This window comes from Rattus norvegicus, chromosome 18, assembly GCF_021556685.1.
Source record: "Rattus norvegicus strain SHRSP/BbbUtx chromosome 18, alternate assembly SHRSP_T2T, whole genome shotgun sequence".
NCBI classification, from domain to species: Eukaryota; Metazoa; Chordata; class Mammalia; order Rodentia; family Muridae; genus Rattus; species Rattus norvegicus.
Genome location: NC_141551.1, coordinates 16,204,683 through 16,231,131, shown reverse-complemented (window position 1 = coordinate 16,231,131; position 26,449 = coordinate 16,204,683). Strand labels below are relative to the sequence as shown.

Genomic DNA, 26,449 nt, shown 5'->3' with positions numbered 1-26,449 from the left:
ACCCCTGCTTCATGCTCTCACCTCCAAGCCTTGCCCCAACCTGGCTGCTTTTTTGATGTCGAGGTCCAAGCTATCAAGCTCTGGTATCCTTCAAGCCTGACCTCAGGACCTTAGCACCAGCTCACGGCTCCCCTCCACCAAATTCCCATGACCCACCCAGAAGACTCCATCATCTGCTGCACTAGCCTAGAGCCCAGGTTGTCAGCAAGGAAGGGAGTAGGGGAAACCCACACATTCTGGGTTCCATCCTAAAACATAGAAACTCACATACAGAAAGCTGACAAACTCACTCTCAAATGCCATCAAGAGACAAGTGTCCTGGAGGGTAAGAGTCTCTGTCAATGGCTTTGCTGTCAATCTCCTGCTCCAGTAGCAGGAAATGTTGAGAGTTCACGAATGCCATGTGTAGACCTCCCAGCAGTGGTAGAGCCCACGCAAGTGACACAGGACAGCGACCCGTCTCTCTCTGCTTAGATACCTACAGTTCACCATGCATTCATACCCTGGTTCTCTGGCATCTGCACCTCCCCCTAGACCAGAAACCCCCTGAAGGTCTCCACCTGCTCCACTCACTGCTGTTTCTCCAGAGCTCTGAGGATGTGGGAGATAAATGGACCACTAACACTGCTAACTCACTAACTCCCCGGACTCAGGAGCAAGGTGCACTGGGACATCTTGCTGCTTCTCAGCACAGAGGCAGTTGCCAGTCTCCAAAGAGACCAGAGCCCTAGCCTTAAAAAAAACAAAGTGCAGACCCTAATGACAAGATCCCCAGGGTGGGCCTGTGAGCTTAGTCTTATCAGTCTCAGTTCCAAGTCACTAATTACTCTGAGCCCTAATCAGAGACTTCAAACCCTAAAGACACTCAAGTGTGACCAACACATGCCTTGGGATGTAAACACACAAATCCATGATCTCTCTCCCGTCAGAGGGACTTTTGGTCTCACTGGCTCGGCTGCAAAGGAGCCTCTTCTACGCTGGACCCGTTCTAGAGTTCAACTGCTGCTCTGGGTTCCTTGGGAGCCAAGTCAGAAGCCCCAGCCCCTCACAAGGTTCCCCAGCTTTAGCAAACTTTGGTCCCCAGATAACCACTATGCTGGATAATGAAATTTAAACTGTTCAGACACTGCAGAGCTGTATCTGTCCACTTAATAGAGCTCAGCGCCCTCCTCCACAAGGACCGGTAAGCTGAGAAGTTGGCCTGTTGTTTTGTTTATTTAATGAGAGAAATGGCTCTCTGAGAATGTGACGGAACCAAATAGGCTTAAAGACGCTATAGCTCTGAGACACAAAGAAACCTCAGGCCTGGGGCCAGCCCCTCCCTCCCCTTTGTAAGACTCTCTCAGGATTAGCTGAGTGAGGCATTACTCTGGCTGGGTAGGCCTAGCAAGACAAATGCAGAAGCTGCAATGGTAGAAAAACAGCAGCCCCTTCAGGATTCTCCTGTCGGTTCTGGGAGGAGGATGGAACAGAGTGTTCCCAAGACAAGGCATAGATACTCAATTAGGACACCCAACCGTGATTTCCAAAGTCTGGGCTAGCTAGATTGGGAGCAGAAAGCATTCTGGGACCTGCTGGGACACAAACGTGCACATATTCTCAGGCTACCAGAGGAACCGATAAGATGGGGTTGGGCATTTGAGCACAGAGGTTCTGGGTTTTATCTAGGTCCTGCCCCATGGCTGATACAAAATGTGGCCTTTAACCAAATGGCTGTTCCCAAACCAATGCTACAAGCAAAGTTCAAATTTCTTAGGCAGGCCAGGCTCTCCGAATTCACCTTAACTCCCATATCTTCTGCAAAAGCCCCTGACTTCCACACATAAAGAAAACAGGTGCAAGTATGTACACACTGTGTAAACAAGACAGCTAGAGGGCTTAGGATAAGGGTGATCTGTTTGCACTAAAGTCTGGTCATGAGTGGCAGATCCAGAATTCTTGGGTAGCCAAGGAAGGAGGCCAAGGGCCACATCCAGCAGGCCACATACCTCTGTTGCTTTCCATTTCGTCTTGATATGCAATCGAAAAATCTCCACTGTTCTACATGCTTTGTTTAATGCTAGTTCAGCCCTTCAGTGTCTATGGCTTCAGGAAACCCCCACCCCAACCGTCTCTTACATAAGCAGGATAGTGCTTGCATAGAAGCCATGTAAGCATCCTCTCATGCACTGGAAGTCATCTCTCTATAAAGCATATACTACCTAATACACCATAAGTGTTCTATAAACAGTCTCTGTGCTGCATTGTTGAGGGAGTAACCACCAACAAACTCAGTATAGTACAGAGGCAGTTCTTCTTCGAATAATCTGGATCCACAGTCGGTTGACTCCTCACATGCAACACCTGCGAGGCAAAGGGCTGACTATTTTAATGACATGAAACTCTGGAGATCTATGTACTCTGGGACTTGAGAAGTGGTCCTCCTCAAGGCTCAGTCATGGGCACAATCCCTCTGTAAAGCTATACAACGAGTGTACACAACACATGCTAGATAATGCCACAGCTCAAGTTGACAAAGCCACGAGGGAACGCCAGAACTTTATCTCATGATTCATCCACAGGAGGGCCTGGAAAGACTTAATGAAAAGAATAGCCAAACAGCTCTGAACAGCAGTTTCTAGGCAGAGCTTCAAGAGGTACTTAGACTCTGAAGTCCAAAGACACAGTTAACAATTTCTCCTAAGGATACCTGTCTACAAAGAGAGCCAGGCAGGGCTCCTTTGGCCCAAAGCCAGGGAGAGAGAGAATGAAAATCTCTACACAATACAAATGTCCTTCAATGAGCACATGGATGCACAAATTATCACAGAATCATACATGGACTCACTGATGAGAAAGAAATGGATCACAATTGCACCCAACAACTCAACAACTCAGATGGCTCTGAAGTGCATTGTACAGTGTGAAGAAGCCAGTTTCAAAAGATCCAGAACAACTCTACTCACGAGGAGTTCTGGAAAAACTCTCAGGAGAGATCAGTGGCACTAGGGATATGGCGAGCAGAGGAGTACATGACCACAAGTGAATATCCCTCTGAAACTGTCGCATGTCTCGGTAGTTACAAAGGACTCTGATATGTTAAAACTCACGGAGCTATACCAAAATACCAACTGAATTTCATACTGTTATAAGCTCACAAGCTCTTCAGCATCCCTCCTATGGTACTACGATGTTTGATTCTCTGCCCTTAAACAATGCCAGGCCAGTCTTAGTGATAGGCATCTAATGAAGGGCATCAATTGGCATTCCTCTGGTCCTGGTAATCTTTGGAACCTCAAACTGATAGACAAGAACTCCAGCTCCCAGAAGTCATTATGTCAGGGAGACCCAGTAGACACACCACAGAGACAGAGGGACTGCCTATTCACATTTCCCTAGCTTCAGAGCCAGGACAATGGATAAAACACCTTCTGAGAGGGACCCAAGCTGGGCACCACCTGGATGCAAACCCCTGAGAGACACTGAGGTCAGAATGTCACTCAGCACCTCCCAAATTCCTGACCCAAGAAAGTGATCGGAGATATAAAACCAATCATCTAGAGGAACGATATTTTCCACCATTTATATCCACAGCAGAACAAACATAGGTAACCATATTGTTTAAACAGTCCTAAGATTTAATCTTTTCTCAAATATTATGTCTTGTTTGTTTTTTGGGTTTTTTATTCTTTTAAGATTTATTTGTGTATGTGAGTATACTGTCAATATCTTCAGACACACCAGAAGAGGGCATCAGATCCCATTACAGATGGTTGTGAGCCACCATGTGGTTGCTGGGAAATGAACTCAGGACCTCTGGAAGAGCAGTCAGTGCTCTTAACCGCTGAGCCATCTCTTCAGTGGCATATATCTTGGCTTTTCATCACCTAATGAACATTGAGCTTTTTCTACATGGGTACAACTCCATATGAAACAGAGAAGGATTCCAAGACACTGTGGCAGCAACAGAATGTAAGGACTCATAGAGGAAGAACCAGGGAAAGACTCCTGGTCCGGACAACTTGCTGATGATGCTATGCACTGAAGCAGCACATGTTACAGGAAAGGAAGGTCAGATTTAGACACACTGTACTCACGCATCTGCAGGATGTCTAAGAGGGGTTGCCCAGGGAACAGCTGGGTATTGGTTTCCAGGCCCAGAAAGAGAGATGGGCCAGAGATGAAATCTGGTCATCAGAAAGCCCATAAAGCCCCCAGAAATGAGTGTCTATAAAAAACTGGGTCTCCTGATAGGACCCTGAAGAAAGTCAACATCCAAAGAGCACAAGGAGCAGAAAGAAATAGATGGCACTGACCAAAGCTGGCAAGTGCTATTAAAACACTAAGGTCAAGTCAGGGAAGTGTCTGTTGGGCTGAAAAATGAATATATTAGAAGAGGAAACACACCACAATAATGAATACAGACACTGGATGGAACAAGAAGGGTCATGAGAGAAGACAGTAGAGTGTACATAAGGAAGGGCCTAAGATGCTGTGGGAGAAAGACGAAAGGCTGAACCCAGGGGTCAAGGAGTAGGGCCTGACTGTGTGAAAGAGGCTGTTGGCCATACAAATGCTAGACAAAATGTCCAAAAGGGAGGTGAAGAGTAATGACAGGAGGGAGGAGCTTCTCCCTGAGATGAAGAGGAGAGCAGAGCGTGGGAGGACACGCAAATAAGAAGATAAATAGCTTCCTGGTTGCTGCCGCTGCAGAGAGCCCGTGGGGAGCACCCCACGAGCGAACCTGAGCCTCGGGACCACAGGTAAGACCAAATTTTCTGCTGCAAGAAAGCTGCCTGGTGAGCTTGGGACACAGGAAAGCAGAATTTCTCTAGGACCGGGCACGTTCTGTGTTTACCGGAAGTCCCACACCCGCGGATCCCGGCCCGCAGCAGCTCTCTGCTCCCAGACCCGGTGAGAGAGAGACCCAACCGCCTGGTCAGGTGGGCACTCCTGAGGCTGCAGAGCGGAAGAGACCACCAACACTGCTCACCCCTGCCCACATCCCTGGCCCAAGAGGAAACTGTATAAGGCCTCTGGGCTCCCGTGGGGGAGCGGCAGGACCCCTGCCAGAGACACCGCCGGAACCTGAAAGAAACAGACCGGATAAACAGTTCTCTGCACCCAAATCCCGTGGGAGGGAGAGCTAAACCTTCAGAGAGGCAGACAAGCCTGGGAAACCAGAAGTGACTGCTCCCTGCACACACATCTCGGACGCCAGAGGAAAAAGCCAAAGACCATCTGGAACCCTGGTGCACTGAAGTTCCCGGAAGGGGCGGCACAGGTCTTCCTGGTTGCTGCCGCTGCAGAGAGCCCGAGGGCAGCACCCCACGAGCGAACCTGAGCCTCGGGACCAAAGGTAAGACCAAATTTTCTGCTGCAAGAAAGCTGCCTGGTGAACTCAAGACACAGGCCCACAGGAACAGCTGAAGACCTGTAGAGAGGAAAAACTACACGCCAGAAAGCAGAACACTCTGTCCCCATAACTGACTGAAAGAGAGGAAAACAGGTCTACAGCACTCCTGTCACACAGGCTTATAGGACAGTCTAGCCACTGTCAGAAATAGCAGAACAAAGTAACACTAGAGATAATCTGATGGCGAGAGGCAAGCGCAGGAACCCAAGCAACAGAAACCAAGACTACATGCCATCATCGGAGCCCAATTCTCCCACCAAAACAAACATGGAATATCCAAACACACCAGAAAAGCAAGATCTAGTTACAAAATCATATTTGATCATGATGCTGGAGGACTTCAAGAAAGACATGAACACACTTAGGGAAGCACAGGAAAACATTAATAAACAAGTAAAAGCCTACAGAGAGGAATAGCAAAAATCCCTGAAAGAATTCCAGGAAAACACAATCAAACAGTTGAAGGAATTAAAAATGGAAATAGAAGCAATCAAGAAAGAACACATGGAAACAACCCTGGATATAGAAAACCAAAAGAAGAGACAAGGAGCTGTAGATACAAGCCTCACCAACAGAATTCAAGAGATGGAAGAGAGAATCTCAGGAGCAGAAGATTCCATAGAAATCATTGACTCAACTGTCAAAGATAATGTAAAGCAGAAAAAGCTACTGGTCCAAAACATACAGGAAATCCAGGACTCAATGAGAAGATCAAACCTAAGGATAATAGGTATAGAAGAGAGTGAAGACTCCCAGCTCAAAGGACCAGTAAATATCTTCAACAAAATCATAGAAGAAAACTTCCCTAACCTAAAAAAAGAGATACCCATAGACATACAAGAAGCCTACAGAACTCCAAATAGATTGGACCAGAAAAGAAACACCTCCCGTCACATAATTGTCAAAACACCAAACGCACAAAATAAAGAAAGAATATTAAAAGCAGTAAGGGAAAAAGGTCAAGTAACATATAAAGGGAGACCTATCAGAATCACACCAGACTTCTCGCCAGAAACTATGAAGGCCAGAAGACCCTGGACTGATGTTATACAGACCCTAAGAGAACACAAATGCCAGCCCAGATTACTGTATCCAGCAAAACTCTCAATTAACATTGATGGAGAAACCAAGATATTCCATGACAAAACCAAATTTACACAATATCTTTCTACAAATCCAGCACTACAAAGGATAATAAATGGTAAAGCCCAACATAAGGAGGCAAGCTATACCCTAGAAGAAGCAAGAAACTAATCGTCTTGGCAACAAAACAAAGAGAATGAAAGCACACAAACATAACCTCACATCCAAATATGAATATAAAGGGAAGCAATAATCACTATTCCTTAATATCTCTCAATATCAATGGCCTCAACTCCCCAATAAAAAGACATAGATTAACAAACTGGATACGCAATGAGGACCCTGTATTCTGCTGCCTACAGGAAACACACCTCAGAGACAAAGACAGACACTACCTCAGAGTGAAAGGCTGGAAAACAACTTTCCAAGCAAATGGTCAGAAGAAGCAAGCTGGAGTAGCCATTCTAATATCAAATAAAATCAATTTCCAACTAAAAGTCATCAAAAAAGATAAGGAAGGACACTTCATATTCATCAAAGGAAAAATCCACCAAGATGAACTCTCAATCCTAAATATCTATGCCCCAAATACAAGGGCACCTACATACGTAAAAGAAACCTTACTAAAGCTCAAAACACACATTGCACCTCACACAATAATAGTGGGAGACTTCAACACCCCACTCTCATCAATGGACAGATCATGGAAACAGAAATTAAACAGTGATGTCGACAGACTAAGAGAAGTCATGAGCCAAATGGACTTAACAGATATTTATAGAACATTCTATCCTAAAGCAAAAGGATATACCTTCTTCTCAGCTCCTCATGGTACTTTCTCCAAAATTGACCATATAATTGGTCAAAAAACGGGCCTCAACAGGTACAGAAAGATAGAGATAATCCCATGCATGCTATCGAACCACCACGGCCTAAAACTGGTCTTCAATAACAATAAGGGAAGAATGCCCACATATACGTGGAAATTGAACAATGCTCTACTCAATGATAACCTGGTCAAGGAAGAAATAAAGAAAGAAATTAAAAACTTTTTACAATTTAATGAAAATGAAGATACAACATACCCAAACTTATGGGACACAATGAAAGCTGTGCTAAGAGGAAAACTCATAGCGCTGAGTGCCTGCAGAAAGAAACAGGAAAGAGCATATGTCAGCAGCATGACAGCACACCTAAAAGCTATAGAACAAAAAGAAGCAAATACACCCAGGAGGAGTAGAAGGCAGGAAATAATCAAACTCAGAGCTGAAATCAACCAAGTAGAAACAAAAAGGACCATAGAAAGAATCAACAGAACCAAAAGTTGGTTCTTTGAGAAAATCAACAAGATAGATAAACCCTTAGCCAGACTAACGAGAGGACACAGAGAGTGCGTCCAAATTAACAAAATCAGAAATGAAAAGGGAGACATAACTACAGATTCAGAGGAAATTCAAAAAATCATCAGATCTTACTATAAAAACCTATATTCAACAAAATTTGAAAATCTTCAGGAAATGGACAATTTCCTAGACAGATACCAGGTATCGAAGTTAAATCAGGAACAGATAAACCAGTTAAACAACCCCATAACTCCTAAGGAAATAGAAGCAGTCATTAAAGGTCTTCCAACCAAAAAGAGCCCAGGTCCAGACGGGTTTAGTGCAGAATTCTATCAAACCTTCATAGAAGACCTCATACCAATATTATCCAAACTATTCCACAAAATTGAAACAGATGGAGCACTACCGAATTCCTTCTACGAAGCCACAATTACTCTTATACCTAAACCACACAAAGACACAACAAAGAAAGAGAACTTCAGACCAATTTCCCTTATGAATATCGACGCAAAAATACTCAATAAAATTCTGGCAAACCGAATTCAAGAGCACATCAAAACAATCATCCACCATGATCAAGTAGGCTTCATCCCAGGCATGCAGGGATGGTTTAATATACGGAAAACCATCAACGTGATCCATCATATAAACAAACTGAAAGAACAAAACCACATGATCATTTCATTAGATGCTGAGAAAGCATTTGACAAAATTCAACACCCCTTCATGATAAAAGTCCTGGAAAGAATAGGAATTCAAGGCCCATACCTAAACATAGTAAAAGCCATATACAGCAAACCAGTTGCTAACATTAAACTAAATGGAGAGAAACTCGAAGCAATCCCACTAAAATCAGGGACTAGACAAGGCTGCCCACTCTCTCCCTACTTATTCAATATAGTTCTTGAAGTTCTAGCCAGAGCAATCAGACAACAAAAGGAGATCAAGGGGATACAGATCGGAAAAGAAGAAGTCAAAATATCACTATTTGCAGATGACATGATAGTATATTTAAGTGATCCCAAAAGTTCCACCAGAGAACTACTAAAGCTGATAAACAACTTCAGCAAAGTGGCTGGGTATAAAATTAACTCAAATAAATCAGTTGCCTTCCTCTATACAAAAGAGAAACAAGCCGAGAAAGAAATTAGGGAAACGACACCCTTCATAATAGACCCAAATAATATAAAGTACCTCGGTGTGACTTTAACCAAGCAAGTAAAAGATCTGTACAATAAGAACTTCAAGACACTGAGGAAAGAAATTGAAGAAGACCTCAGAAGATGGAAAGATCTCCCATGCTCATGGATTGGCAGGATTAATATAGTAAAAATGGCCATTTTACCAAAAGCAATCTACAGATTCAATGCAATCCCCATCAAAATACCAATCCAATTCTTCAAAGAGTTAGACAGAACAATTTGCAAATTCATCTGGAATAACAAAAAACCCAGGATAGCTAAAGCTATCCTCAACAATAAAAGGACTTCAGGGGGAATCACTATCCCTGAACTCAAGCAGTATTACAGAGCAATAGTGATAAAAACTGCATGGTATTGGTACAGAGACAGACAGATAGACCAATGGAATAGAATTGAAGACCCAGAAATGAACCCACACACCTATGGTCACTTGATTTTTGACAAAGGAGCCAAAACCATCCAATGGAAAAAAGATAGCATTTTCAGCAAATGGTGCTGGTTCAACTGGAGGGCAACATGTAGAAGAATGCAGATCGATCCATGCTTATCACCCTGTACAAAGCTTAAGTCCAAGTGGATCAAGGACCTCCACATCAAACCAGACACACTCAAACTAATAGAAGAAAAACTAGGGAAGCATCTGGAACACATGGGCACTGGAAAAAATTTCCTGAACAAAACACCAATGGCATATGCTCTAAGATCAAGAATCGACAAATGGGATCTCATAAAACTGCAAAGCTTCTGTAAGGCAAAGGACACGGTGGTTAGGACAAAACGGCAACCAACAGATTGGGAAAAGATCTTTACCAATCCTACAACAGATAGAGGCCTTATATCCAAAATATACAAAGAACTCAAGAAGTTAGACCGCAGGGAAACAAATAACCCTATTAAAAAATGGGGTTCAGAGCTAAACAAAGAATTCACAGCTGAGGAATGCCGAATGGCTGAGAAACACCTAAAGAAATGTTCAACATCTTTAGTCATAAGGGAAATGCAAATCAAAACAACCCTGAGATTTCACCTCACACCAGTGAGAATGGCTAAGATCAAAAACTCAGGTGACAGCAGATGCTGGCGAGGATGTGGAGAAAGAGGAACACTCCTCCATTGTTGGTGGGATTGCAGACTGGTAAAACCATTCTGGAAATCAGTCTGGAGGTTCCTCAGAAAATTGGACATTGAACTGCCTGAGGATCCAGCTATACCTCTCTTGGGCATATACCCAAAAGATGCCTCAACATATAAAAGAGACACGTGCTCCACTATGTTCATCGCAGCCTTATTTATAATAGCCAGAAAATGGAAAGAACCAAGATGCCCTTCAACAGAGGAATGGATACAGAAAATGTGGTACATCTACACAATGGAATATTACTCAGCTATCAAAAACAACGAGTCTATGAAATTCGTAGGCAAATGGTTGGAACTGGAAAATATCATCCTGAGTGAGCTAACCCAATCACAGAAAGACATACATGGTATGCACTCATTGATAAGTGGCTATTAGCCCAAATGCTTGAATTACCCTAGATCCCTAGAACAAACGAAACTCAAGACGGATGATCAAAATGTGAATGCTTCACTCCTTCTTTAAATGAGGAAAAAGAATACCCTTGGCTGGGAAGGGAGAGGCAAAGATTAAAACAGAGACTGAAGGAACACCCATTCAGAGCCTGCCCCACAGGTGGCCCATACATATACAGCCACCCAATTGGACAAGATGGATGAAGCAAAGAAGTGCAGACCGACAGGAGCCGGATGTAGATCGCTCCTGAGAGACACAGCCAGAATACAGCAAATACAGAGGCGAATGCCAGCAGCAAACCACTGAGCTGAGAATAGGTCCCCCGTTGAAGGAATCAGAGAAAGAACTGGAAGAGCTTGAAGGGGCTCGAGACCCCAAAAGTACAACAATGTCAAGCAACCAGAGCTTCCAGGGACTAAGCCACTACCTAAAGACTATATATGGACTGACCCTGGACTCTGACCCCATAGGTAGCAATGAATATCCTAGTAAGAGCACCAGTGGAAGGGGAAGCCCTGGGTCCTGCTAAGACTGAACCCCCAGTGAACTAGACTATGGGGGGAGGGCGGCAATGGGGGGAGGGTTGGGAGGGGAACACCCATAAGGAAGGGGAGGGGGGAGGGGGATTTTGCCCGGAAACCGGGAAAGGGAATAACACTTGAAATGTATATAAGAAATACTCAAGTTAATAAAAAAAAAAAAAAAAAGAAGAAGATAAATAGGCACGTGGGGCGGGGCTGCACCTGAAGGGTCTGATTCATCACTGCACTCATTGTCAAGTCCTGTGCTGGCAGTAGGAACATGGCGGAGACAGGGCAAATAGGGAGATTAGATCTGCTGCGATGTTTGTGGACATGGGAATGGGCACAGTCTGTCGTAGCTCACACATCTGGGGCTGGAAGCCACATGGGTATGTCAGACGCATCGAAGGTGAGGTCCTGGTCTGACTGTTCTGTTTGAGAGCCTTATGAGGGATATTATGCTGCTGGAAACCTTAGGAGGATAAACATAGAGAAGTAGGGCTGTTGTTCAGTGGTAGAGCACTTGCCTAAAATGTGTGAGACCTTGGGCTCAATCCCCACAGCCCTTAAAGGTGGGGGAAGTAGGGCACAGGGCACACAAGCCTACCAGATGCAGAGGGACCACCATCGTTTTAATACTCCTCCATGCTGTTCTGTGCTGTTCTCCTGAGAGTCACACAGAAGATGGAGAAAGAAAGGAAAACACCAGAAAGGGGTCCTCACTAGCTGATACCTGCACAATGAACTTACTGGGGAATAGAAGCAGCCCTGCCCGTGGGCAGCGAGAGCTCCTACCTTCCCTGTGCATGCCTGAGGTATGGCCCTGTCTCTGTCTCTCTCTTCTCACGTTGCTTTGCCATGTGGCCTTTCAATGACTGTCTATCCATCCACCGCCCCCCCTTCTTTTCCCTTCACTTGATCCTTGTATTACTTTTCTTCCCACCCTGCTGTTTTTCTCCTCCCTTCCCTTCCCTTTTCCACTGTGTGTTTATTGATGGAATGAAAGGAACATTTGAAATTGTTTTGTACTGACAATCTGCACAGCTCTCCACTCAAGTCCTCACAGTCTCCTCACAGCCCAGTGCTGCGGGCACCTCCCTCCAACCAAGTTGTCCTCATTTCTCTGATGCCACCAGGCATGATCCTGACTCCCACGCTTTGTCTGCATCCACTTCACCTGCAAGGAACACCATTCAGTCTCCATTTCTATACTCGAACCCCACCCTCATTCCTCACGGGTTTTCCTCAAGTCTGACACTGCTGTAGCCCTGAGGGCCTGCCTCTCCTCCAGTCAGGATGCCACTTTTTATTATGCTGGAGACTTGTCTCCCTGACAAAAACTCATAATATATGGAAGAATGTGACACTCTGCAGGTCCATAGTGTTGACAAAAGAAAGCTTCCAACTTCAACACATCCTATAGCCCACAGAAAAACCATCATGGCACATAACATCCTGCAAACTCAGCTTAAATGTGTCCCCCACTATCTTTCCTCTGCACATGTCTCTGGGTGTCAACTTCCTTCACCCTTACCTCTGAGAGATTGTGATAGAACTTTCTCATCAGAAAGACATAAGGTACAGTACAGGTCAAGTTCGAGTTTGACTGCCTTGTAAGGGGTGATTTCCTTGGAGAAATGACAGGCTGTTTCTGTAAGAGGATATTTCCTGTGAGAGACTGGTTTCGAGTGGCTGTTTTCTATAAGGGTTCATTTCTGTGAGGGGCCATTTCCTGTGTGAGACTGTTTCCTGTAAGGGGCCATTTCCTGTGAGGGGCCATTTCCTGTGAGAAGCTGTTTCCTGTGAGACTGTTTCCTGTGAGGGGCCATTTCTTGTGAGGGGCCATTTCCTGTGAGGGGCTATTTCCTGTGAGAGGTTGTTTCCTGTGAGAAGCTGTTTCCTGTGAGACTGTTTCCTGTGAGGGGCCATTTCTTGTGAGGGGCCATTTCCTGTGAGGGGCTATTTCCTGTGAGAGGTTGTTTCCTGTGAGAAGCTGTTTGATGTAAGGGGCCATTTTCCGTAAAAAGCTGTTTTGTGTGACTGGGTGTTTTCTTTGAGAAGCTGTATCCTATGAGGGACCATTTTTCTGTGAGGAGATGTTTTCTCTAAGAGGCAACTTCCCTTAAGATGCTGTCTCCTGTGAGAGGCTGTTTGCATGCATCAGTCACAAACGTTGCTGTTCTGTAGTTCTCTTATCTTTGGAATGGAGGCCTAAATGTACCATGTTGCCTGCTTTAAGGAGTTATGTAGAGACCAGCCAGGCTAACCCATGCCCCAGTGCCTTATAAACTGTGCAGACATACCATGGTTCTATTACTGGCATACTCAGTGATGAATCACTGTCCACAAAAATGCATCCAGTTCTGGGAACAAAAAGGAAAAAGAAAGAGAGAAAGAAGAAGAAAAAAAAACACTCACTTCTCTATTGTTCTGGAAAGGACTACCCAACAACTCTCCTCTCTCACTCCTTGACAAATATGTGGATGTGCTTAGAGGATGCACAGGAAGACTGGCCAGGCTGTCCCAACTGCAGGCCCCAGCTGCCCACAGAGCACCCACTTGGGTATTGCTGGATTCTGGAAGGTTTACAGAGGCTACTGTCAGAAGTCAGCCTGAGGACACTTACAGGTTTGCTACTAAGATCTAAGAAAGAAGGAAGTCCCCCTCAAAGATTGGTGCCATCAAAATGACTGCTATCATTGGTAACAAAATCCTACCTGCAGCTTTGTGGTTGGCAGAAGTCAAAATATCCAAATGTGACAACTGGATGTGGTGGTACATGCCTGTGAGCCCAGTGATTTTGAGGTAGAGGCAGGGGGCCAAGGAGTTTAATGCCATCTGTGCTTATATAGTGAGTTCAAAGCCAGTCTTGGCCACATGAGACCCCATCTCAATAAACAAACAAAATAAATAAAATACTGAAATATACAGAACAGTTACATGGCTACAACCCCGCCTCCTCAAATCCACGAATCACGATTGCTACAGCCACAATGGCCTTGCAGGGGAGGGTTCCCTTATCACTTATACAAACACCACCCCCCTTGGTCCTCTCCCTCCCAACACTCAGCATAGGCAGAAATATGACCCAGCGTTCAGGACCAAAGCAATGAGGACAACCTGACTTAAAGTAGTGTTTCCAGGCCAAGGAATCAACTAAGTCTCATGGAGGCTCAAAAGACTGAAACAGTAATCACAGAGCCACTAGGTCCTCTGCATATGTTATAGCCATTGGCTTGGTTCGGGGGGGGGGGGACCCTGACAGTGATAGTGGGGAATGTCTCTGACTCTTTTATCTGCTTTTGGGATCCTCCTACTAGGTTGCCTCCTTGATATAAGGGTTTATGCCTGGTCTTATTGTATCTTCTTGTATGTTATGATGCCCTTGTGAGCCCTACTCTTTCCCAGGGGAAGATAGGGGCTAAACTTGTGGGAGAGTAGAAGGGGGAGCTGGAAGGGGTAAGGGAGGAGGAGCTGAGATCTGGATGTTGTGTATGAGAGAAGAATAAATTAAGAAAAATGTAAAGAAGTGATGCTTATCCATTGTGGAGAATGGGCTTTAGCCTGAGTCCTCCATCATAGAATTCCTGACCTGGGCCAAAGGCAGCCGCCAGGGAGTCTCCCAAGTGTCCTTCATGCAAAGTCCTCTGCATATGAGTCTTGGGGTAAAAGAGGAAAGCCACCGGGCAGTCCCAGCGTCATGACATATGCGTGTATCATGCCATCACTGAAAATGACACACCTTCAGATGTATAATATTATATTATATTCATAGAGAGTAGAGTTCTGCTGAGACACACCGTGTTGAACGGCTCTCTGTGGTGAGAATACCAGCTCAAATGCAACAGGAAATAACACCTGCAGGGTCACGCGGCCTCGCCTCACCAACCTGACAGGCCCTTCTGTGTAAGTGGGACTTCCTTGTCTGAGGACTCGGCATAAATCCAATGTGGAAAACTTGCTTCCGTTTGAGAAGTCATAAGATATAGTAATTGTGTCGGTAGATCAGAGATCTGACAAAGGTATGAGACTATAAGCTCATGAAGACCACAGACCTACCGCGGGTACAAGCATTTTACATATTATTATTCCCATTTACTATTGTTCTTTCAAATATTAAAAATATTTACTAGAGGCAATTACATATCAGGACCTCAGCACTCTAAGGAAGAGAGTTGAGGTACGCGTCTTTCTGCTGGGCTTTGAACCTCGGTGGGAGACATAGATACGGATCAAAGTAAGAACTAGAGAGTCCTTGGCAGTGTTCAGTGTACAGCTGAGAAGACCACCATTCAAAGGTACAATGGTGTCCTTTGAATAGGGGGGAGCAGTGGGGTACACACACATCATTTATTCAGGCTTCTATCAGTCATTCTGTGCCCTTCTTAGAGGTGATGCAACAGCTGGGAGCAAAGGAGGGCAATCTGTCCCCAAGCCTCACAGCTTGCCCGTCACACTACCGTCTCTACCCTGACTCAGAGACCACTTTTCCAACCACCTCCACTGCCTACAGTGCAGAATTTCCTCCCTCGAAGATGACATCTTGCTCCTTCAACTCAGGAATTTAATTAAGGAAATAAACAGATCCAAGCACATATATTTGTTTCTCTGTAAGTAAATGTATTCTAGAATTACTTGTTATTTCTTTATTGCCAACTACCTCAATGTTCAGTGGTTCATTCCAGCATGCATGCACAAGTTTGGGTCGAGTTAAACATTACAGGAAATGGAGTGCTCTCCCTCATGGTCAGGGAGCACTCATTACATGGATCATGGTTCAGGAACCGACTAGGTTACCATGCTGACATTAAAGAGTACGTGCCTAAAACATATCTGATGACTTAGCACATGCTCAGATATATTTTTATACTTTGTGTTCGTGGATGTTCGAGTTACAGGGAGATGTTAAAGTGTTAGCCACAGTACCCTTGGGTGGTGAGAACAGTGATTAGCATTTTTTTTCCTATTACAGTTTTCTGCTGTCTCCAAGCCTAGACACATGCCCACTCTGTATCTTATTTGTTGTATAAGGCTGGATCCTCCGCTTGATTCTTCTCTCAAGAGCTCTAACTTGGCCAGTATAACCTCTCTACAAACACGTGCGTTCACAAACACAGTTCCGATTCACAGCTATATAGATCTATAGTGTAACGATGAGGATACAAAGCATGTGCAGGCATACACAATACACTCACACACACACACACACACACACACACACAGAGAGAGAGAGAGAGAGAGAGAGAGAGAGAGAGAGAGAGAGAGAGAGAGAGAGAGAGAGAAAATACTCAGCCCCTTAAAGCAGTGGACTGGCCACTCAAGGGCTTTTGAGTAACAAAGGGCTTCTGGATGCAGAGGAAAGAGGTACCCTGACCTTCATTTTTAAACACCTCTTTCCTCAGGAGAAGATCATATAAGCCCCTTGTATTCTTGTTAAGTAAAACATATCTGATTCTCTCTGGCCTTTTCTTCTTTGCTTATTCCTGGCTACTCCAAGGCCAGGAGGAAGCCTCCACTTTGCCTGACATCAAAACCTAACACAAAAGACCACACAGAGCACAGGGCTGTCATCAAGACAGTACAGAAAGACAAGACAGTGGGAGACAGAAGCATGTCCCAAGTCCCAAGGAGTGACCGGTCCTGAGGCTGGGTTGACAGTATGTTCCATTCTCACTGGCCTGGGCACACCACACCCTCCCAACCCTTTATATTAGGGTTTTTCTATGTTGCAGACAAACACCTGGCAGGAAGCAATGGAAAAGGTAAGGGTTGCCTTGTGCTCACAGTCTGTCGTCCGTTGTAGTAGGGACAACAGGATCTTCGGTGGCAGCAGCAGGAGTGTGAGACTGCTGGCTCTCACGCTAATCCCTCAGGTGTTCCATAATCCAATCAAATGGACAGTCTAAGTGAGCCATCCACACTGCTTTCCTACAACATCCATCCCCTGTCCTTCAAACTGCCATGGGGCAATGACTCCCCTAAAGAAGTCTGTCACTGTCCACAAGGGATAAAAGCCAGATTGTGCAGGGTGGAGAGCTATTATTATTATTATATTTTGCTGTCATTTAAGAACAGCGGAGGAAAAATAAGAAAGAGAAATGGAGAAGAAAAGGAAAGGAAAAAAAGTGTGCCAGCTGTTTCAAAGCCAATGCTACTGAATGCTCATGTGTATGAGTCATGGATTGTCCCCACTGACACCGGACTCACCCTTGTAACAAATTCAGGATGGGAAAAGATGACCTTAAGTCATAGCTAAAACAAGTTCACAGGTGATTACAGAACAGAGGGGAAAAACTCCCTTACTAGGCTTAACCAGGACTAGTGTAGAAGATTAACTAAGAGAGACCCACATGGATGGGGCGAGGCTCTCCCTGGGTAGAAGAATCTGCACTACATCAAAAAGAAGAGAAAAAGGAGACAGCCAGGCCCCCTCTCTGCTTCCTGATCCACCAAGACATGAGTAAGCAGACTCCACCACAGATAGGAATGGCCTCTCTCGGCCCACCTTCTTCACCATGATAGACTGTAAAACCTGGGTCGTAAGGCAAAGTGACCTCTTATTCCCATAAGTTGCCATTTGTGGTTTGGTTTGGGTTTTGTGGGGTTTATGGTTGTTCTGTTTTTGTTGTTGTTGTTTTGGTTGGTTGGATTTTGTTTGTTTGTTTAGTTTCATGTTTGGGGGGTTGGGAAGAGGGATTGTTGGGGATTTTTTGTTGTTTTGGGTTTTGGGTTTTGGTTTGGTTTGGGTCTTTAGTTACAGCAACAATAAAAGGAACCAATACATCATTTGCTACAAAGCCTAAACTGCCCCGTGCATCTGCTCAACGGGTAGAAGGTGCCTTGGTGAGGCCAGAGAGACATCTCAATGGCTGACAGTGCTTGCTCATGAGTTCAGTTCCCAATACCTACATGGAGTGGCTCACAACCGCTTCTAACTCCAGCCACAAGATATCAGATGTCATTTTCCGGTCTACACTGATTTCCATGTGTACACATGCACACATACAGTTTCTTAATTAAACATGTCTTTTGAAAACACTCTGGGCTTATCCTATAACCCTCCTGCTTTAGACTCCATTCCACCCTTTCGTTCCCATCCCTCAGAGAATATCAGAGTGCAGTGATGCAGAACAACCCTATGAGCACCAGGGAAGCGTCCTTCTTGGTTATTTCTGTCTCAAGAATGCCAAACGGTATTCGGTGATAAGCTTGAGAAGTGAATTCGCTTCCTTTCTGACAGGCCTAGAGGAACTGCTCTTTATTGAGCCCTTGATGTTTTCTTACGTTTAATTTGTTCAAACAGTTTAAGGTGGTTTTCCTAATGTTAGTCCTTAAACATTTCCCCTTGGAGTCTAACATTTTGATTTCTAAATTACAACTGCTAAAAGGGCATTGTGGAAGCCTCAAATGGAGGGCACATATGTAACCTGGGCACAGAAACAGGAAAGAAAGTAAGGCTCACATAGACCGAACCAGAGGAAGTGAGGAGCCCGGGGCTATAAACAGACACAATGTAGACCCCATTTGTTACTGTCCCTACAATTCTGAAACTTCTGAAAATGTATTCCTTCCCATTGGTAATTGATTCTTATTTTTCCTTCCAAAATGGTCCATCTTATCCCCTCTTTGATAGTTAGCCCACAAATGTTTTCATCTGCTCATAAAAATGAAGTTAAAGGTAATATTAGAAATACGCAAACTTCCATTTTCTCTGGTTAAAATAACCCTGACATTTGTTATACCCCAAGGTGCTCTTTGGAACCAAAATGAAGGAAGTGGCAGGGTCTCACTTGAAACCAAGCCCCGCTGTGTCCAGCAGGCAGGCCACAGGCTTCAGCAGCAGTGAGAGGCTGGTCTACCGTTATACAAGGCGTCCTTTATTTCAGCCGTAACCACGTCTTACTTAGCGGTTAAAATGTAGGTGCCTATCCTAGAAGTCAGAGGCATCCCTCCCTGAGCACTTCCTTTACCAAACTAGCAGGTGATGGAGCAGGTACTTGCCGACATCATCACGGTAGCTGAGGCCAGAAAGACAATCCAAACACAAACAGAAATGATGCCTTTGAAAAATCCTAAGGCGACCTGACAGGTAAGGTGACCTGACAGGGTGGGAAGAAATAAATATCATCGGAGGCTAGGCATGGGGCCACAGGCCTGAAATCTCGGCGTCAGCACAGACAGGTGAAGACTACATGTTAAAGTCCAGCCAGGGCTATACAGTGAGACGTAACTGTGGGAGACAAACGCTTCACTTGGCCATACTGCACATGCTCAGGGAACTGCATGGCCTAATGATAGCGCTCTGATCCCAGAAGGTTCATCTCTTTACTAACAAAAAAAAAAAAAAAAGATGTAAAAGTGTAAGAAATACTATCAGGGGCTGGAGAGATGGCTCAGCGGTTAAGAGCACCCGACTGCTCTTCCAGAGGTCATGAGTTCAATTCCCAGCAACCACATGGTGGCTCACAACCATCTGTAAAGAGATCCGATGCCCTCTTCTGGTGTATCTGAAGACAGCTACAGTGTACTTATATATAATAAAAATAATAAAAAAAAAAAAAAAAAAGAAATAGTATCAGACCCTCGTCTACATCCTCAATTCCAGTTTAAACATGATCTACCTGGTTCCTTCTGGACACTGACCTGCCTACCTGCCTCTCAGTCTTAGATCATCCTGAAGCAAATTCCAGTCCTTTTATAATCCGGACTGTAAATAGTTCAGAACATATCTCTGAACAACACAAATTCTCATTTCAAACCAGAAGCACACTTTTCTCTCACCTTCAAGTTAGTCATGTGGGGCCAGAAAAGACGCCTACGGCTAAATCTGCCAACCTGGGTTCAGTTTAGGGATCCCCACGGTTGAAGGAGAGAACCAACTCTTGAAAGCTGACTCTGACCTCCACACACGTGCCGTGTTACTTGTACGCACACAGGTACACACCTACACAAAATAGGTAAGTAAATATGTAATTTTCAAAGTTAATCATATACACTACCAACCAGCCAGTCATGTTGGATTTTCCCCACTAACCTTAAATATTTATTCACAATGCATTTATTTGACTCAGCTTACAGTTAAGAGCCTTATATTGGCTAGTGTATCTCTCAACTTCTTTATATTTCATTTCTTCGTGTCTTCTCTCTTTCTTTGCAATTTATTTGATGGGGAAATAGTACTGTCCTCCATTTTGCTGATGGCATCCCTGTCACAGGCGAGGCTTAACATTTTGCTGTGATTTAATATTTGCCTCCCTTTCTTCTTTACTTCAGTCTCCCCAACCCAAAAACGTATGAATGTCAAACCTAACACCGTAAATGGACCAATGAATAAATAAATAAATAAATAAATAAATAAATAAATAAATAAATAAATAAATAAAGGTTGCTTTCAAACAGGGGTATTCCTCGGTCAGCCACAGAAGTCAGAGGAACAGCAGGTGACATTTGGAGGCCACCAGGAACAGTAGCTGCCTCTGGCTGAAGAAAGCCAAGTCCCATGAGGTTGGAAAGTTTCACCACTAAAGAGAACCCAAGGAAAAGAAAAGAAGGTGGGGGAAGGGCGTTCCTGAGTTGACCTGGCATGTTAATCAGTTTAAAGCTGCCACCAGTAAGAAGTAACATTTCACAGTCCCGTGTGGGGGAGGGCGAAGGCAGGCCAGTGTTTTGCTGAGGGACCGGGCTTGGACTCCAAGGACAAAAGGCACAGGCCCCACAGAGTATCAACAGTAGGAGGACTCACTAGAGCAGGGCGATGGAAGTCACAGCCCAGTGGCAGGCAGCCCTGCCCCGCCCCGCCCCCATGGGCAGCCGCAGCACGTGCCCCGCCCCCGTGGGAGAGCAGCAGCCTTGCCCCGCCCTTGTGGGGGGAACAGCAGCACGTGCTCTGATGGTTTTCTAATAATGGACACAGTTGGCTACAGGCTTCAGAGTAAAAAAAGGCTCGACCTTAAATCCCAGCTCCTTCACTTAAAGCAGCAAGACCTTAAACAACCTGCGTACCTATCTATGACTCAGTTTCCTTATGTGTTCACTGGAGGAACCTTATGTGTCCACCTGCCACAGTTGCTGGGGACACAGATAAATGACACATTTAACTACCGGACAGTCTCCAACACAAGCTCATTCCAGAGAAGCCTTGCGCCAACCCCTCCCCCCACCAAGTCGGCTGTCATTCTGTTCCAACTCAGATACTTGCAAGGAGCCATGAGAGCACCTGCTGGGTGTCTGGCCGGGTTACCAACATGGTCTGTGGCCATGCATGAAGCGAAGCCAGCTGACCCATAAAGGGTTCAATCCCATGATCCCAATCTCAATAGCAAGGTTCCAACCAAGTGAGCTAATTGCAGTGGTTAGATTCAACCCTGCTTAGACTCGGAGCCATTCACAGAACATTCTTAAACAGCGTTGTCCTAAGACGCCAAAGCACAACCCACTTGCCAAGTTTACTAATGATCTCATCTTTGAAAAATCTCAATGTAATGTAGCAAACAGATGTGTCCCTTAAGAGGATTAAGGTGGAAATTCATTAGGGCAATAATACCGGTGGATTTGTGTTCTAAAAGTAACCTGTCAATCAGCATGGTGCACACCCTATCTTAGCACTACTTAGCTTCTAGTTGCAACACAGAGAAAGGGGACACCAGGGTGTCACCTGCAGGAAGTTATCTCAAGATACAGAAGACAGTAAGAGCCCCATCAACTATCAGCCTAATGAGCCTAACCTGTAGCCCGTACACTTAGGCAGTAATTTGTACCGAAATTACCAAGCATCAATGGCACACGCACATTCTGAGTCCACACATGCAGCTCAGGGAGGCCTGAGAATTCAGGCCTTGCGCCTGCAGCAAAATCTGGGTGCAACTGGCTATTTTGCGGACAGGATCCCCGAAGCTCTGCAGATAGCCACAGAGACAGAGGTCATGAGAAAGGATTAGAGAGGACACTCGAGGTGAGCCCAGTAAGATGTGTATGGGTATGGACAGGCTTCCTGGGAGGAGAGCATTTAGACACTAATGTGGAGCCACTGAGCTCCATTGAGACAGATCGGGTCAGAAGCCAGTTTGGGGATTTCAAACTCATATGACCAGGTGATTCCCATACTTAGTCCATACTTGCTAGGACCGGCAATAACATCAGTCCCCAGCCTCAGTAGCCACAAACTTGCTGAGGTGATATGGGTCCAGGATGTTCTTGGATCAGAGAAGTACCAAGAACACATTCGCTGTCCCATTCCAGTCACTCTACCCCTGAGTACACAATGAAAATGTCCCCAAATCAAACTACTAAGTCATTAAAATTACAATTGTGGGAGCTGGAACGATGACTCAGTGGTTAAAAGCACTCATTGCTCTTGCAGAGGACCTGGGTTCAATTTCCAGCACCCATATAGCAGCTCATAACTGTCCAGAACTCCAGTTCTAGAATGCACACAATACACAGACATACATGTGAGCAAAACACTCATACATATAAAGTTAATATTTTCAAATTTTTCATTGCAGAGTCCTAGCTGTCACTTTGACAGGCACATTAGATATTACTTTTTATACAAAAACTTTACAGTTCCTGTTTTGTCTATCGAATGAAAGGAAATGCCCTTAGATTCTTTTCGTTGTGTGTATGGGGAGTGTGCATGTGTATATACATGTGTGCATATGTGTGTGTGCATTTGTGTGTACATGTGTATGTGTGCATGTGTGTGCATATGTGTCTGTATGTATGTATGCATGTGTGTGCATGTGTATGTATGTGTGCATTTGTGTGTACATGTGTATGTGTGCATGTGTGTGTGCATGTGTGTGTGCATGTGTGTGTGTGCATGTGTGTGTGTGCATGTAGAGGCCAGGTATTAATGTCAGGTATCTTCTTCAATCACTCCCACTTTAATTTTTGAGACAAAATCTCTTATTGAACCTGAAATTTACTGATTCAGCTAGACTGGCTAGCCAGCAAGTTCCAAGGATCGTTCAGACTCCACCATTCCACACTCCTCCCCTTATCACACACACACACACACACACACACACACACACACACACACACACACAGTGCTGGGATTACACACATGCACCACTGTATCCAACATTTTTTTTTTAAGTTCTGGGATACTGAGCTCAAGTGTTCACGCTTATGTGGCAGGCACTTTCACTGAGCCACTCTCCACCCTCTCCTTAAAGTCTCAGGTGCCTTGTTTGTCTGTTTCTGTTTGTTTTTATGCAGGAGCTCCTGAAGCCCAGCCTTACACCCTATACGCTTTTCTCTGCCTGTGGCCTGCAGGGCAAGGCTGAGAACACTGAGAGTGTGTATATGTCAGTTCACCCTCATTCTTTCCCCTTCTACCTCCTAGAGTTCTCTCCCTCTTGCAAAGGCCTGTCTCAGAGCACTTGTTCCCTAAATGCCCCAGAAAACCTGTTCCCTAAACCCTGGCAAGACTTGCTGGTGGCAGGGGCTTGGAATGACAGTGAGCTCCTGTCCCCTCCAGCTACTTGCTCACAGCATGGTTGGTGACTATGATGTCCCCACCTCTGACTGAGAACTGTACCAGGCCAGGAATTCTTCAAGCCCTTATACTGAAACATCAACTGCCCTAGGCCAACAAGTGCCCAGAACCAAGGTGGCTGTATTGGGTGAACTTCCCCAGGTAACGGGTGAGAAGGCCCAGGAAGTATAGAACTTTTGCCCTCACCCACACAGCTGCTCATGGGGCAGAGCAGCATTGAGGTATCTAGTCACACAGGCCTAGTTAGGCTCTCAGCTCCCTACTGCTGGCAGAGAATAGGTTACTTAACTGCTCTCTACCTCTGTGTCTTTGCCTCTGAAACAGAGACAATAAAAGTCCTACTTGATGGAACTCTGTGGTGTTAAGTGAGATCATTCACTAGGGCCCCAGTGGAAGCATAGACTAGACACCGAGTGCTCCTGACTGGCATGCTTTCTACCACAGGTTATTCCTCTAAGATGATCTAGAGGAGCTGCAGATCCAGTTCAGGTGGTGAGAGTGCCTCGTAGCGCCCACAAAGCCCTGTCGGTCTCCAGCCTAAGGTGGCTGTGGTCGCACACAGCTGTAATCCCGGCACTTGTGAAGCACAGCCAGGAGGACCAAAACTTCCAGGGTATCTTTGCATACAGAGCTAGTTCGAGATAAGTCTGGGATATGTGACACTGTCCTAAATCTTGTTCGCAAAGTTGCTGGGAACTAACTAGCATCCTAAAGATATGTGTGCTGTGTACTTAAACACACAGATGCCCTGAATTCTGCTTGATGGAACTCTGGCTAACCGTCAGCCGCCTGCTCTGCTCCTGAGTGCTAAGACATTCAGTGTACAAAAGCAAATGAAAATACTGCTGGTGTCTTTAGCCAGAAGATTCCTAAGACTGAGCCTGGGTAGCTAATGGTTTTCTCTAAAACCTCTTCTTGTGTTTGTTTCACAAGGATACCTTGGGAAGTTTGGGGAGGCTGCTGTACTAACAGCTTCTGGTAGGGGGTAGTGAGGAGCATCAGGATTTCCTGCCCTACCAGGAACACTAGATCAAGACTATGGGAACGTAAAAACACACTTGAGTTCGGAGCCCGAAAGGTCAACCCATGGATATAGGGTTTGAGATCCAAGGAAACCACTTCAAGGTCACAGGGCCACAATTATGAGGCTTCTGTGGTTTCAACAAAAGATCACTGTAATCTGAGACCGTGATGAATGGAATAACCATGAAGTGGAAGACACTGTAAAAAACTTTTAACTGAATCCACTGCTGAAGATGGGGCAGGAACTTACTAAAGCGATTCTTAAGCCTCTGTCTCTCTGGGTATGGTGCTCCATGATCAGAAAGAATCTAAGAATCTAGCCACTCCGCACCAGTACGGAAGGAATGAGAGGGATCTGCCCCAATCCTCATTCAAAACAAACGGGTTAGTTACTAGTGGGAGGGACGGAGCACTAAGGAACTGGGAGCAAGAGGGCACCACTACCAAACATTTGCACGGCCTCCTACTTTCCTTTCAAAACAAGTGGGCATCTTAACCGAAAGCCCAAGGATTTTTCGAAAAATCACTTTTGCTCTTGAAATTAAGAGTTCTCTCTCCCAAATGTTTGTCCATGTTGATTCTCAAGGAATTATTTAACTCAAAACTTTGATGTGGACCTAAACAGAAAATACATCAAGGAGGGAAACCGTTCAAGGTGCAGTCAATCTGTGTAAGCGGGAGGAAAGGTTTTCCCGGGGAGCTAAATGATTAGCTTCCAATGCCTGGCTCTTCACAATCACTTTGCAAGACGCCTGGCCTCCTTCAAAGGGTTAAAAAAGAAAGAAAAGACATGAAAAGAAAACTCTAACGGGTGGACTGAGACGCCATTCTTCCCAGGGGACACTCACTTGGGGCTCCTGGGCCGAGGCTTTGTGCGCCCCTTGCCCGCGCCCCCGCCCTTCCTCCCACAGGGGCTGCTTCTCCAAGGTTCCTGAGGCCACCTGCTCCTCGGAAGAAAAAAAGAAAAAACGGGATAGTGTGAACGCTAGTTATCGCAGTGCGCGCCCCTTCCCAGAGGGAAGAGGGGGAGGTGTTCCCGGAAAGCGTGCTTTGTCGCGAGGGTCGCCCAGCCGCCCACAGTGCCAGGGAGGCCCAACAGAGCTTCTGACCCCGGCATCTTTCAGGGCTCTCTTCAAGAAAACCGGGTTCCGCAGTCCCCAGGGCTCTTTCCGCGCTCGGCTCTGGGCCAGGCGGGGTACCCAGGTTGATCGCCCGGGCGACCAAGCTGCACCCCGCCCACCAGGCCGAGCTAACGGAGAGGCCACGGAGATCCTAATGCAACCCGCCTCCGGCCGGCATGGCACCTGCTGGGCCCCGCTCGCCCTAAGATCTGCACTGGGGCATAGAGCTGTCCTTCCCGCCAGGCACAGAGAGTCGTGCGCTAGCTTCTGGGTGCTCCTGGCCCCTTTGCCTAAGCCTCAGTGGCATATGCCCTTGGGCGCGTGTCCCTAGGGCCTCGACCAGTTCAGCCCGACTTCAGCGCCCTCACCCCGGCAGGCACAGCTGCAGGGGTTGCGTCTCCAGCCTCCCACCTATCCCTCCCGATCTTACCTTGTGTGGCGCCCTCAGCAGCCGATGGACCCCGGCCAACTGGGTGCCCAGAGCCAGGTCCTCGCGGAATGTGAACAGCGGTGGCCGGCTGGGCTCTGGGAAGTTGGTGCTGTTGAAAGGATCGGTGTCGTCCAAGAACTGCACGCGACAAGCCAGCGTGGCCATGATGCATCCCTGCCCCGTGGGGCACGGGCCCCGGGGTCAGCGGGCCGCGCAGGCGGGGGCGCCGGGTGTGTGCGGAGAAGCTGCCGCTGCCGCCGCCGCCGCCGCCGCTAACAGGCTCGCGGGCTAGCAGGCT

At 45.9% G+C, this 26,449-nt stretch overlaps 1 protein-coding gene across 6 annotated transcripts in view; it reads right to left on the bottom strand.

The window, feature by feature from the left end:
* The window catches only part of Fhod3 (formin homology 2 domain containing 3), a 440,137-nt gene extending 413,688 nt beyond the window's left edge, over positions 1–26,449 (bottom strand). For 5 of the 6 annotated variants that reach the window (NM_001415720.1, XM_087591989.1, NM_001415719.1 and 2 more), the window contains 1 exon segment: positions 26,152–26,449. In NM_001415720.1, coding sequence (NP_001402649.1) covers positions 26,152–26,316 — 165 coding nt within the window. In that variant the 5' untranslated portion in view covers positions 26,317–26,449. 6 annotated transcript variants of the gene reach the window in all.